A 13,939-nucleotide genomic window follows, 5' to 3' on the forward strand; every position below is an offset into this window, starting at 1 on the left:
AACGTACTAACAAACCAAACTCTAGTAAAAAGAAAAGGAGTACTTGTGGCACTTTAGAGACTAACAAATTTATTTGAGCATACGCTTCGTGAGTTACAGCTCACTTCATCGGATGCATTCAGTGGAAAATACAGTGGGAGATTATATACATAGAGAACATGAAACAATGGGTGTTACCATACACACTGTAACGAGAGTGATCACTTAAGCTGAGCTATTACAAGCAGGAGGGCAGGGAGGGAAAAAACCTTTTGTAGTGATAATCAAGGTGGGCCATTTCCAGCAGTTGACAAGAACATCTGAGGAACGGGGGTGGGGGGGGGAGAAATAAACATGGGGAAATAGTTTTACTTTGTGTAATTACACATCCACTCCCAGTCTTTATTCAAGCCTAAGTTAATTGTATCCAGTTTGCAAATTAATTCCAATTCAGCAGTAGTCTCTCGGAGTCTGTTTTTGAAGGTTTTTTTGTTGAATAATTGCAACTTTTAGTTATGTAATTGAGTGACCAAAGAGACCGACGTGTTCTCCAACTGGTTTTTGAATGTTATAATTCTTGATGTCTGATTTATTCTTTTACGTAGAGACTGTCCAGTTTGACCAGTGTACATGGCAGAGGGACATTGCTGGCACATGATGGAATATCTCACATTGGTAGATGTGCAGGTGAATGAGCCTCTGATAGTGATGTGATTAGGCCCTATGATGGTGTCCCCTGAATAGATATGTGGACAGAGTTGGCAACGGGCTTTGTTGCAAGGATAGGTTCCTGAGTTAGTGGTTCTGTTGCGTGGTGTGTGGTTACTGGTGACTATTTGCTTCAGGTTGGGGGGGGGTGTCTGTAAGCAAGGTCTGGCCTGACTCCCAAGATCTGAGAGAGTAATGGGTCATCCTTCAGAATGGCTTGTAGATCCTTGATGATGCGTTGGAGAGGTTTTAGTTGGGGGCTGAAGGTGATGGCTAATGGCGTTCTGGCATATTCTTTATTGGGCCTGTCCTGTAGTAGGTGACTTCTGGGTACTCTTCTGGCTCTGTCAATCTGTTTCTTCACTTCAGCAGGTGGGTACTGTAATTGTAAGAATGCTTGATAGAGATCTTGTAGGTGTTTGTCTCTGTCTGAGGAGTTGGAGTAAATGCAGTTGTATCGTAGAGCTTGGCTGTAGACAATGGATCGTGTGGTGTGGTCTGGATGAAAGCTGGAGGCATGTAGGTAGAAATAGCGGTCAGTAGGTTTCCGGTATAGGGTGGTGTTTATGTGACCGTTGCTTATTAGCACCGTAGTGTCCAGGAAGTGGATCTCTTGTGTGGACTGTTCCAGGTTGCGTTTGATGGTGGGATGGAAATTGTTGAAATCATGGTGGAATTCCTCAAGGGCTTCTTTTCCATGGGTCCAGGTGATGAAGATGTCATCAATGTAGCGCAAGTAGAGTAGGGGCATTAGGGGACAAGAGCTGAGGAAGTGCTGTTCTAAGTCAGCCACAAAAATGTTGGGAAATGGCTGAATACAAGTCCTAAATTATAGTGCTCAATATTCCCACATTTCTCCACCATATTATGTTATACTGAAAAATATATCATTAGTGGCCTGCTGAGTAGACTAAATATAAAGTTCCTACACACTTAGCATAAATACTTTCAGTGGCAGAAGCTAAACTCACTTCTTCACATTTGGAACAATGTCTCTCATGTACATGTACACACATGTTAAGGCAGTATTTAAAACCTGTACTGTTGGCCTATATGGTTGTGGGTGGTACCCGAATGAACTGGGCAGCTATAAAAAAAAATCTAGAATCTAGTGTTTGTAATGATGATTGGCTCAGTTTTGGGAATGATTTCATGAGAAATTGGTAAGCAATTTGTGTATATTTAAGCAATGGCTCTGAAACAAAGTGATTTCAATGTAATCTTCTGATCTGAAGACTTTTCTCAGTTTAGATTATCCAAACCAAAGGATTCAGCAGATGCTCTGAAAACGTAACTCGAAGCAAACATTTCTACATTTCTAACATGACCCGACTCAAGATAGAAGTGTGATATAAAAATTTCTTGAAGTTAACTTGAAGTCAGCAAACACTAAAAGGGTATGACTTAGTGCATTCTCTTTTGGCTTTTCTGGATAAAATTAATTGGCAAGGTAGAATTACCAACAAGCCTTCCCCCCACTTTATTTGGCCTCCTCACCATAAAAAGACATAAAAACAATATTGGAAGAATGGCTTGAAGTTTACTTTTTTATTATTTGATGTATATATTATGTGGCACCTATCAAACACTCTGGGTTCTGAACAGATGCATGCAATTATCCTCCTATAATGGTGGTTTTCTTAACTTCTCAGCATATCTTTAAAAAAGGGAAGTCACTTGCTTCTGAAATTTTTGCCCTTCCCCCTCAAGACTGACACACACAACATTAACACCATCTTCTACCCAATAAATCACCCCCAACCAATCAAAATTAAAAAAATTACTCTGAAATAAATCAGACTAGACAAAATTAATAATCTAATCAAAATAATAAAATAAAATATTGCATTAAATAATCAATTAGGTCAAATAATAAACAATAAAATAATCATCTAAATATCAATATCAAAGCCAAAGCCCTACCCAAGCACAGTTTTTTACCCTGAAAAGGGAAAAGTGCCAGAAGGTCCATGGACTCCACGAAGGATTTAGCTATCACTATTGATTTTACGATGGAAGGCACTCAAATATTAGTGATGGGCAGCATAAAATCCTAAAATAGTATATTTTGTTTTTTAGTTAGAGGATATTAGCAAGTACGAATATAGAAATTATAATAGACTACAGACGGATCTTAGGGATCTATATACACATGTAGTCACCCTACCACAGTCTTTCCTGGCTAGTACCAGACCAGAATCAGTGCCCTACCAGGACATTGAATATGTATTCCCTTCCCCATAGGTCATCAAATATGTTTTTCTTGCTCCAGATGAGCCTAGAAAAGGTATTTTGTGAAAAGCCCTCTTTGTCCAGCTACACTTAGGAAAGCCCTGATGTGTGTCAATAGGCTTTTCTGTTACATGGAACATCCTAGCTGGAGCAGAAAAATGCGATCCATGGACTGTCAAATATTCTGTACAGTCATATGTTTGACAGGAAAAGCGAAATCAGGGTCTACGAATACGTTATGGTGAGTTCTGGGTTATACAGAGGTTTTCTAAATTCATCTGGAGTCCTGGCAAAAATATTGGGATGGGAAATCTGATTAGAGTACCTCCTGACAGTTAAAACAGTATGACATTGCAATGTAGACAGAACACCACCACAATTCAGTCATGTTCCCAGCCCTAGTGGGCAAGGCTACAGCAAAATCTTCCCAAGCCAGGTGTTACAGAGATTGGGGAGGAGCAGAGAACTGGACCAGTTGCTCAGAAGGGAAAGGGGAAGAAGAGCTGTCAAGCTTTCTTATCCCTCCTCCCCACTGCTGGAGCTCTGTCTCCTTCCTGTAGCAGCCATGATTTGCTGCTTACACCCCAAGAGGCAGAGAAGTGGGGGAAAGCAACCAATCAGAGGGAGATTTCCCCCAGGCAGGGCTGAAATATGTGCCCTACACTGCAGCATTAGTTGTATTTCAACAACACTGAACTTTGAGACTAGTAAAGCAGGATAGGTTGATTTAAATCATGGTTTAAATTATCAATTTTAATATTATTTTGCTTTTATACTTTTTAGTTATTTTCCTAAGGAAAGGATACATTCTCATTTGTTGGTAACAATCAGTTGATTTGCAAATAAATATACCCTTTACACTAAATTTAGTACTACTTTTTGCTGACCAGCTGAATACACTATATCTATGCACATTTATTTAAGCAATTATGTGGCTCAATTTACATTTATTCAGATTCTTAATTTTTTATTTTTATTGTGGTAGAAAATGATGAATGATTCATTTCTTATTTACTAGAAAATGATTTTTTTTTAAACCTGTGATTTGTGTCAAGCTCTATTTGGATGGAAATTCAAATTCAACTTTTTTTTTTTTTTAAATAAAACTACCTTCAATGTACTTGAGACAACAAAAAGAGAGTTTATCAAAACATGTTTTGCATTTAAAACTAATTGAATTATTAAACAAAGGAAGTATTAGCCTTAGTTAGTGAATTGAACAGTTTGTTTCTGGTCACCATATCCTTCAAGATTTTAACTAGTAGAAATCACCCTGTCAAGCCTAATTTTATTCATAGATTGGAAGAGGACAAGTTTTCCTGCTTTTTCAACTCCCAGTTGGTTTCTTAACTTAGTCATTGAACTGAACTAGTTGAATAAACAGAACTTAAGAAAATATTTCTCTGTACCTGCAGAGAAAGCATGGGCTCTCAAAAGCTCATTTAACACTTTAACAAACTCTGGTTCCAGGTATTTAGCCAGTGATGTCACCAGTATATTGGTTTGATTTTTTTTTAAAAACTCTAGCAAGAAACATGTACTGCTTAATACTATTTTTGAATTTAACAACTTATTTTAATAGATTATACAAAGTTTAGGCCTTAACATAGATTAAACAATTTCAAATTTAATTTTAAATAGGTGTACTTTTAAAATATAAACCTGTATTTGATTTAAGTTTAAAAAAATATGATTTAAATAAAAAATAAATTGTTTTTAATCATCCATTGTTATCCAGCATGTAGTAAAGAGACAATACAGCAAGAATAAAGAGACAATAATTCAAAACTCCTTATGCAGTGACTGAGAATAAATTTTAAAGTTTCACTTGCTCATCTTAGGGGGCCCGGGCTCACATTTAAAATGTTGATTTGGTAATATAAGTAGGTGGTGCTCCCAAAATGCTCTGAAATAAGGACATCCATAAACTGACTCCCCCTTTCTTTGTCTCTGAATAATAGAATATAAACCTCAGCCTAACTTTTTCCCAAATGTGGATGTTCCTAGGGATTCCTTTTTCTTTGTCTTTGTCATGAGATTCCCATGCCTCAGAGACACATTCCAAATCCTCTTATGCTCCTAGAGTAGAGCAAGTTGGACACCAATTATCTAGCCTCAGAGTATCTCAGCAAAATTAGCTCTGCGTCTGCATACTCAGTTCAAGTACCTGACACAAGGATTACGCTGTACAAGAGTCCAGCATCTGCAAGGTCCAGCATCAGGCACACGGACACAGACAGCTCTGTGATTTGCAGTTTTAAATTTTGTGACTTTAAATCTAAATCAGTTTAGAAGCTGAGGTGCAACACATACACATATAAATTTCTGTGTTTATTACCACGTGCAGTAATAAAACTTTAAATACACTCAGGAAAGTTAATGACACTCATAGGTAATCCATGAAATCGGTATCACTTGCAACAAAAATGTAATCATTTACTGTGTAGCTTCTACTCTTCATAAGAAAGAATGCCCTGTTATGTGAAGCTTTGCCCTGAGCAAATAAGCAGACCTACCACTATCACTCATACTGGCTTAATTTTAAGAATCTCACGCAGGACCGTCATTAGGATTTATGGGGCCCTATGCAGTATTATTAAACTGGCGCCCCTATGCTCCACTAAAGGCGGTCCCCAGCTGGCACTACAGACCCCAGTGTGTCATAGAATCATAGAATATCAGGGTTGGAAGGGACCTCAGGAGGTCATCTAGTCCAAACCCCTGCTCAAAGCAGGACCAATCCCCAACTACATCATCCCAGCCAGGACTTTGTCAAGCCTGACCTTAAAAACTTCTAAGGAAGGAGATTCCACCACCTCCCTAGGTAATGCATTCCAGAGTTTCACCACCCTCCTAGTGAAAAAGTTTTTCCTAATATCCAACCTAAACCTCCCACACTGCAACTTGAGACCATTATTCCTCATTCTGTCATCTGCTACCACTGAGAACAGGCCTCACCAATGTCGAATAGAGGGGAACAATCATGTCTCTCGATCTGCTGGCTATGCCCCTACTTATACATCCCAAAATGCCATTGGCCTTCTTGGCAACAACGGCACACTGTTGACTCGTATCCAGCTTCTCGTTCACTGTAACCCCTAGGTCCTTTTCTGAAGAACTGCTGCTTAGCCATTCGGTCCCTAGTCTGTAGCGGTGCGTGGGATTCTTCCGTCCTAAGTGCAGGACTCTGCACATGTCCTTGTTGAACTTCATCAAATTTCTTTTGGCCCAATCCTCTAATTTTGTCTAGGGCCCTCTGTATCCTATCCCTACCTCTCCTCCCAGTTTAGTGTCATCAGCAAACTTGCTGAGGGTGCAATCCACACCATCCTCTAGATCATTAATGAAGATATTGAACAAAACCAGCCCGAGGACCGACCCTTGGGGCATTCCACTTGCTAACTAAACATGGAGCCATTGATCACTACTTGTTGAGCCCGACAATCTAGCCAGCTTTCTATCCATCTTATAGTCCATTCATCCAGCCCATACTTCTTTAACTTGCTGGCAAGAATACTGTGGGAGACCATGTCAAAAGCTTTGTTAAAGTCAAGGAACAACACGTCCACTGCTTTCCCCTCATCCACAGAGCCAGTTATCTCATCATAGAAGGCAATTAGATTAGTCAGGCATGACTTGCCCTTGGTGAATCCATGCTGACTGTTCCTGATCACTTTCCTCTCCTCTAAGTGCTTCAGAATTGATTCCTTGAGGACCTGCTCCATGATTTTTCCAGGGACTGAGGTGAGGCTGATTGGCCTGTAGTTCCCCGGATCCTCCTCCTTCTCTTTTTTAAAGATGGGTACTACATTAGCTTTTTTCCAGTTGTCCAGGACCACCCCCGATCGCCATGAGTTTTCAAAGATAATGGCCAATATGGCAGATAATGGTCTGCAATCACATCCGCCAACTCCTTTAGCACTCTCGGATGCAGCGCATCCAGCCCCATGGACTTGTGCTGATCCAGCTTTTCTAAATAGTCCCAAACCACTTCTTTCTTCACAGAGGGCTGGTCACCTCCTCCCCATGCTGTGCTGCCCAGTGCAGCAGTCTGGGAGCTGACCTTGTTCATGAAGACAGAGGCAAAAAAAAGCACCGAGTACATTAGCTTTTTCCACATCCTCTGTCACTAGGTTGCCTCCCTCATTCAGTGAGGGGCCCACGCTTTCCTTGACTTTCTTCTTGTTGCTCTCCTTTCTTCCCTGTGTCAGGATCCTGATCTCAACCATCTCATGGTCACTGCCTCCCAGGTTCCCATCCACTTTTGCTTCCCCTACTAATTCTGCCTGGTTTGTGAGCAGCAAGTCAAGAAGAGCTCTGCCCCTAGCTGGTTCCTCCAGCACTTCCACCAGGAAATTGTCCCCTACACTTTTCAAAAACTTCCTGGATTGTCTGTGCACCACTGTATTGCTCTCCCAGCAGATATCAGGGCGATTGAAGTCTCCCATGAGAACCAGGGCCTGCGATCTAGTAACTTCCGTTAGTTGCTGGAAGAAAGCCTCATCCCCCTGATCCGGTTGTCTATAGCAGACTCCCACCATGACATCACCCTTGTTGCTCACGCTTCTAAACTTAATCCAGAGACTCTCAGGTTCTTCTGCAGTTTCATACTTAAGCTCTGAGCAGTCATACTGCTCCCTTACATACAAGGCAACTCCCCCACCTTTTCTGCCCTGCCTGTCCTTCCTGAACAGTTTATATCCATCCATGACAGTACTCCAGTCATGTGAATTATCCCACCAAGTCTCTGTTATTCCAATCACATCATAATTCCTTGACTGTGCCAGGACTTCCAGTTCTCCCTGCTTGTTTCCCAGGCTTCTTGCATTTGTGTATAGGCACTTCAGATAACTTGCTGATTGTCCTGCTTTCTTAATATGAGGCAGGAGCCCTCCCCTTTCACGTTCTCCTGCTTGTGCTTCCTCCCAGTATCCCCACCTCCCCACTTACCTCAGGGCTTTGGTCTCCTTCTCCCGGTGAACCTAGTTTAAAGCCCTCCTCATTAGGTTAGCCAGCCTGCTTCCGAAGATGCTCTTCCCTCTCTTCGTTAGGTGGAGCCCGTCTCTGCCTAGCACTCCTCCTTCTTGGAACACCATCCCATGATCAAAGAATCCAAAGCCTTCTCTCCGACACCACCTGCGTAGCCATTCGTTAACTTCCACGATTCGACGGTCTCTATCCAGGACTTCTACGGGGAGGATGGACGAAAACACTACTTGCGCCTCCAACTCCTTTATCCTTCTTCCCAGAGCCACGTAGTCCGCAGTGATCCGCTGAAGGTCATTCTTGGCAGTATCATCGGTGCCCATGTGGGGAAGCAGGAAGGGGTGTCGAGGGGGCACAGCCACTACCCCTGCCCGCAGACCCCCAGAACTCCCCCATTGCTGACACACACAGAGCTTTGTATGCAGCAGATGCTGTGGCAGTGGCTCAAGGCGGGCATCCCGCTGTCACATAGGGGGCTGCATCTTGTCAGAGCCCACGGCCCTCCTGCAGCCCCTCGCCACTCCTGGTTCTCCACGAGCATTTTGACAGGAAGTACCAAGCAGTAATAACAATAACAATAATACAAGTATGTGTGTGACAGAGTGTGTGAGAGAGAGAGCCTGTGTGTGTGTGTGACTGTGTTGGGGGACTGTGACTCGTGAAAGGCAGAATGTATGTGGGTGTGAGAACCAGTCTGTGTGTGCGTATGTGTGTTAGGGAAGTGTGAGAGACAGTGAGTGCACTGTCAGTTTAAGTCCCCCGCGTCACTCAGTCCGGCTTCCCCCGCTGACTCAGGTGGAAGTTTGGCTCCTCCTATCCTGGCCCCGGCTCAGCCCCCATTGGAGACCAAGCAGAGCAGGCAGGCAGGATCCAGGAAGGGACTCCACTCCGGGCAGTGGTGGGCCGGGCCACCACGCCACCATTTACCATCCATGCCACTCTGGGCTCCCCGGGACTGGGGCACCAGAGCCGGAGACTAGAGCCCTCAGCTGGCCTGCTGAGGAGCGAGTGAGGGAGGGGGCAGGGTTGGGGTCGAGGAGAAGCCTGCCAGCACAGCGCAGGAGAGGGGCTGGAGAAGAGAGGATTCCAGCTGCGGCCAGTGAGGGGAATGGTGCCCCAAATTTTTGGGTACCCTACACAGCCGCGTATGCTGCATAAATCCAAGGACAGCCCTGATCTCACGCTGCTAATGAAGACATTTGTAATGTATTTCAATGAGACATTTAAAATCTCACTCATTTTAAACTGACATTTATCTGAACTCTTGTAGAACTCTCCAGATATTTGCTCCCTTCCAGTACCAGCCGTCCTATTCTTTTCTTAACCAAGAAAGGTATGCAGCTACCCTTTCCTTCAACAACAGTAGATGATCTTTAGTTTAAAATTCATTCACTCATCCATATGTCACAGACATAATCGTTATCTGAAGATCTGTACTATGGACCTACCAATCTTGCACAGTTAGGGGGAAATATCTGTGTTTTAGATTATTTATTTTGCAGTTCCCTGCCTCTTGTGGTAAATGATTTGGCAATGTAAATTAACAGAAGATTTTTTTAAAAATAATTTAAAAAATTTCTTAATTTAAGTGATCATGTACTGCAGCATAACAAAAAATACCAATATTGATGTAATAAAGAGTAAGTACATCTGTATTAATATGTAAATTACAAAAGTGGAACTAATCTGAGAAAATCAAGTGTAACCCACCCACCTTCTGGGTGTGGTGTTCTGTCCCATCCCATCTGAGACCACTTAGAGATTAATGAGTTTCTTCTACAGCTCCTTAGCTAAGGGCTATATGGCTTTTAGCTTATGCAGTAGAGGCTCATGCATTTAGCTCCAGACATCCCAGGTTCGATCCTGCCTGCTGACGACCGGGGTCTGTCTGTGTTACACAAGCAGTTTTGGGTTTTTTTTAATTAAAAAAAAATCCCACTTACCGCAGAGCTAGTAATATGGAACAGTTTGGAATATACAATTCTTGAGAGGATTTGCCAGATCACAGCAGACAACTGCTCCAGCAGGTCTGGTAAATGAATGCAGCCTGAAGGAAGGAGAAAGAGCTAAACTTGTGGCAAGTTTGGGGGATTACTTCCCACTTCAAATATGGAAAATTTGGGGCATCTCCTATGCTTTCATATAAATGAAGCAGCTGTAGGATAACGTGATTCAATTGTCCATCTGCCCAAAGGAGCCTCAGTGATGACCCTATGCTAAGTCACAATTCTTTTTCCATACTCCCAGAGGGAGACTTGGGCAAGTCTGGAGAAGATGCCTGCACAACTGAGGGAGATTTGGGAAAGGTCTAGAAAATTTCACTTATATTTCAGGAGATTGGAGGCAAGGTTGTAGCTTCCCCTTGCCCTTCACCATGTTAAGTTTTGTAGCAACTTTAATAAACCTCCTTCCCACTCACTCACCACTAAAGACAGTTCTGAGGGGTGAAGGGGGGGAGCCTTCTTACTCTTGAAGGACAGTCTGAGCAGTTGCTTCTCCCCATATCAGAGACTAAGAAGCCAGGGCTGGATTAAGGCACAAGTACTGTTGGTTCAGGGTCCTATATATTGGGGTCACATGATAAAAACAGACTCTAAGCTTTCATTAAAAATATATTTCTATCCCACACCCCTGTAAAGAAAAACTTGAAAACATGACCCAAGATACCTGGCTGAGTCTGCAGACAGCCTGAAATAATAGCTTCAAGGGCTGTGAACTGCCTCAGCCATTTTAACTCTTCAACTTGCTGGCACCCTAAGGGGGGGCACCTGGGGCATACCTAGGTCTCTAGATTGCCTTAATTCCTCCCTGGCTGTGGGCAGATCTGTTTACTCTTTTCTCTCTCTTCCCCAGGAGGGAAGCTGTGAGGCGCCTCCTACCTGTAATTATTCAAAAACCCAAACCCAGGGTTTCATCTTTAAAACAATCATGCCCTTGGGACCTATCTCCTGCACGTCAGGGATCGCAACACTGCAAAAAGAGGACTGAGGGGGTCTCAGCTCCCCCACCCGACTAGGGAGGCTTGAGAGAGTGAGTCACTTTCCTCTCCTCTCCTGTACGGACTGGGGATGGGGTGCAGCTCCTCCCTCTTTCTGCTCGCACACGAACTCGGCTGGAGCTTTGGGAGTTACCTCATCTCCCTCCTGCCCCTACTGAGAAGCAGGCTAGGGTGAGAGTTACACCCTTGGGGCCCGGGAGGACCCTCGGCACGCCCCACGGTGCGGGAGAGCTGGGCCGCTCCTCTCTTCCCGCGAGCGGCTCCTTCCCCTCTGGCGTTTGTGTCCTGCAGGAGGCGCTCGCGCAGCGCCTTGGCGCCCGTAGCTAGCGTGAGGCGCCTTCGCCTGGCGTTTGGTTGAAGGCAGCGGTTTCACTGCTGCTAATGCGCATGCTCTGCTCTCCTGGGTGCGCAAAGGCTGCTGGTCTGCCAGCTCGGCCGGTCATGGCGGCGCCGCTGGAGCACGAGAACCAGGTTTTCCTGGATCTCTTCCACCAAGACGGGCTGGTGATCTGCGCCCGCGGCCTGGGCATCGACCGCCTCCTGCTGCGCTTCCTCCGCCTCTACTGCGAGCCGGCCAGCCTGGTGCTGGTGCTCAGCACCAGCCCGGCCGAGGAGGTGAGGGGCTGCTCTCCGGGGCGTGGGGAGAGTCAATGCCTACGCGCCTTCTTCGGGCGGGAGGACACTCCCTCAGGTCTCTCCTTGGGGGTCAGTTCCCCCGAGCTGCCCCCAACCACCTCTCACGGGGGTGGGAACCTTTCCTCCCCTCCCTTCAGGGGGAGTGGGATATGATCGTCCTGACACACACACACACGCACTCCTGTCCCCAAAATCCCCCTCGCTGCGAGTGTGATGCCATTTAAATCCCTTCCTCACATACAGACCTACCCACTTTAACGGATTGGGGTGCGATTTCTCCCCCCAAACCTACCCCACTGTTTCCTCATATTCAGAGTGCATTCTTCTTCCTCAGAAGTTTCAAGTGGTGGCCACTTTCCAGACTGGGTATATCCATCATCTTGGTACCTAGAACTAGTTGTGATGGAGAGTTGCCTTGAGGAGTTGGTACTGAACTAATGCTTCAGCAGCATGGTAGGAGATATGGTGCTGCTGAAGTTGCCAATACACTTAAGTCTTGATCAGCAGTTATTAAAGATTGTGTTTCATTGATGGAGATGTATGTTGAATGGAATGGGCCAAATACTGTACCCAGGTACTAGTGAACAGTCAGTCAAATAAAAACTTTGTTTGCTTTACTATTAGCAACCTGACCTAACTACCTGTAAACCTTTGTATAAGCAAATACTTGTTGGTGGAAGGAGAGTGTTGAATATCTGTGCACATACATATATATCTGCATGTTTCTGTGCACAGTGTTGAAAGCCCTTAGTAAATTTGGGAGTGATCTAGTCAAGTAACAGAAACAATACTGAGGGCAAGTCTACACGACAGCACTACATCAGCACAGCTGCAGCTCGTCTGGTGAAGACGGGCTATGCCAACAGGAGAGTGAGTGTGTAGGGTTTACACTATAAAGTTAGGTCGTTATGTCATCCAGGGGTATGAAAAATCCACACCCCCTCATCAAAGTAGTTAAACTGACCTATCCCCTGGTGTGCACAGCCCTCTGAAGGTCTACTGAAGAATTCTTTTGTTGACCTGACTACCCTCTCCGGGAGGTAGTTTAACTGTAGTGATGGGAGAGCTCCTCCTGTAGCTGTCGCAAGCAACATTGATTAGCGCTACAGCAGCAGCATTTCTAGTGATGGCATAGTTTCAGACATATGCTTAACTTTAAGTGTAAATATTGTCCTGCTGAAGTCAACGTTTCCAGGATCAGATCAGGGTCCAAGTAACCAGTCACACAGCATGAATCACAGACTAATTAGCAAGTTGTCCATATGCTAAAATATGTTTGCATAAACTGTTTTTTTGGACAATGGAAATTTGTGAATAACTAATGAGTAGAAAGAGTATAAAATTGTTGAATAAATGAATAAAATTGCCAATCTCTCTAATACTTAGTTTAACTAAGGAACTGTTTGCTCTCTCTGACCTTTTCCCTTTTTTATGTGTAGAACGTTTTTTTTCTGTCATTTTATCTTTTTATTTCATTGAAACAAGGCAAAGGTGTGTGTGGGGAGAGGGAGGAAATCTGCTGGCACTTTTCAAGAGTAGATATGTTAATCCTGGGAAACTGGGAAAATTCTAAACCAGGTAATTGCATTCTACCTATGGAGATTTTCCCTTCAGTTTAGTTGAATAAATATTCTTCTTACCATCCTTTTATGTTGTGTAATGATGCTGATTGTTATTAATTAATTACTACATTTCACCACATGGTTGGATTTCAGTGTAGAATAAAGTGACCCTTTTGTTTAGTCCAGTGGTTTTCAACCCGTGATCCACGAACCTCTGCTGGTCTGCAGACTATGTCTAAGCTTTTCAAAGGCATCCACACCTCCAGTCAAAATTTTTTAGGGGTCTGCAAACGAAAAAAGATTGAAAACCACTGGTTTAGGCTATGCCTACACTACGGACCTTACAGTAGGATAGCTGTACTGCTGTAATGTCTCCCATGTAGCTGTGCTTTGCCTGCAGGAGAGAGCACTCCTGCCAGCATAATTAAACCACCCCTACGAGCGGAGTTAGCTGTGTCAAGAGGAGAGCCTCTTCTGCTGACATAGTGCTGTCTGCACCAGTTCTTTTGCCAGTGAAACTTATGTTGTTAGGGGTGTGGTTTTTTCACACCCCTGACCAACAAAAGTGGTAATATAGACAAAGCCTCAATCTATATGTCTATTTATAAGAATTTTGAGGTCCTTTAGGATGAAGGGTCACAGACAAATGTAATATTATAATACATAACCACAGAATAATATGATTATGATCTTATTTATATAGGGCTTTTCATCCTAAGGATCCTAAAACACTTTTAAAACAGATACATAGACTACACAAACAGGTCACTTTATTCTCTGCTGAAATGCAACTATGTGGTGAAATATATTCTTTGTATTGTAATAGTAGCCCTACTGA

At 43.8% G+C, this 13,939-nt stretch overlaps 1 protein-coding gene across 2 annotated transcripts in view; it reads left to right on the forward strand.

The window, feature by feature from the left end:
- The first annotated feature begins 11,168 nt into the window (after positions 1-11,168).
- The window catches only part of ERCC4 (ERCC excision repair 4, endonuclease catalytic subunit), a 36,855-nt gene continuing 34,084 nt past the window's right edge, over positions 11,169-13,939 (forward strand). The window contains exon 1 of one of the 2 annotated variants that reach the window (XM_038419941.2): positions 11,169-11,518. In XM_038419941.2, the coding sequence (XP_038275869.1) occupies positions 11,285-11,518 (234 nt within the window). In that variant the 5' untranslated portion in view covers positions 11,169-11,284. The remainder of the gene's footprint in view (positions 11,519-13,939) is intronic. The other variant, XM_043493350.1, reaches the window with a different exon arrangement.

This window comes from Dermochelys coriacea, chromosome 10, assembly GCF_009764565.3.
Source record: "Dermochelys coriacea isolate rDerCor1 chromosome 10, rDerCor1.pri.v4, whole genome shotgun sequence".
In the NCBI taxonomy this organism is placed as follows: domain Eukaryota; kingdom Metazoa; phylum Chordata; order Testudines; family Dermochelyidae; genus Dermochelys; species Dermochelys coriacea.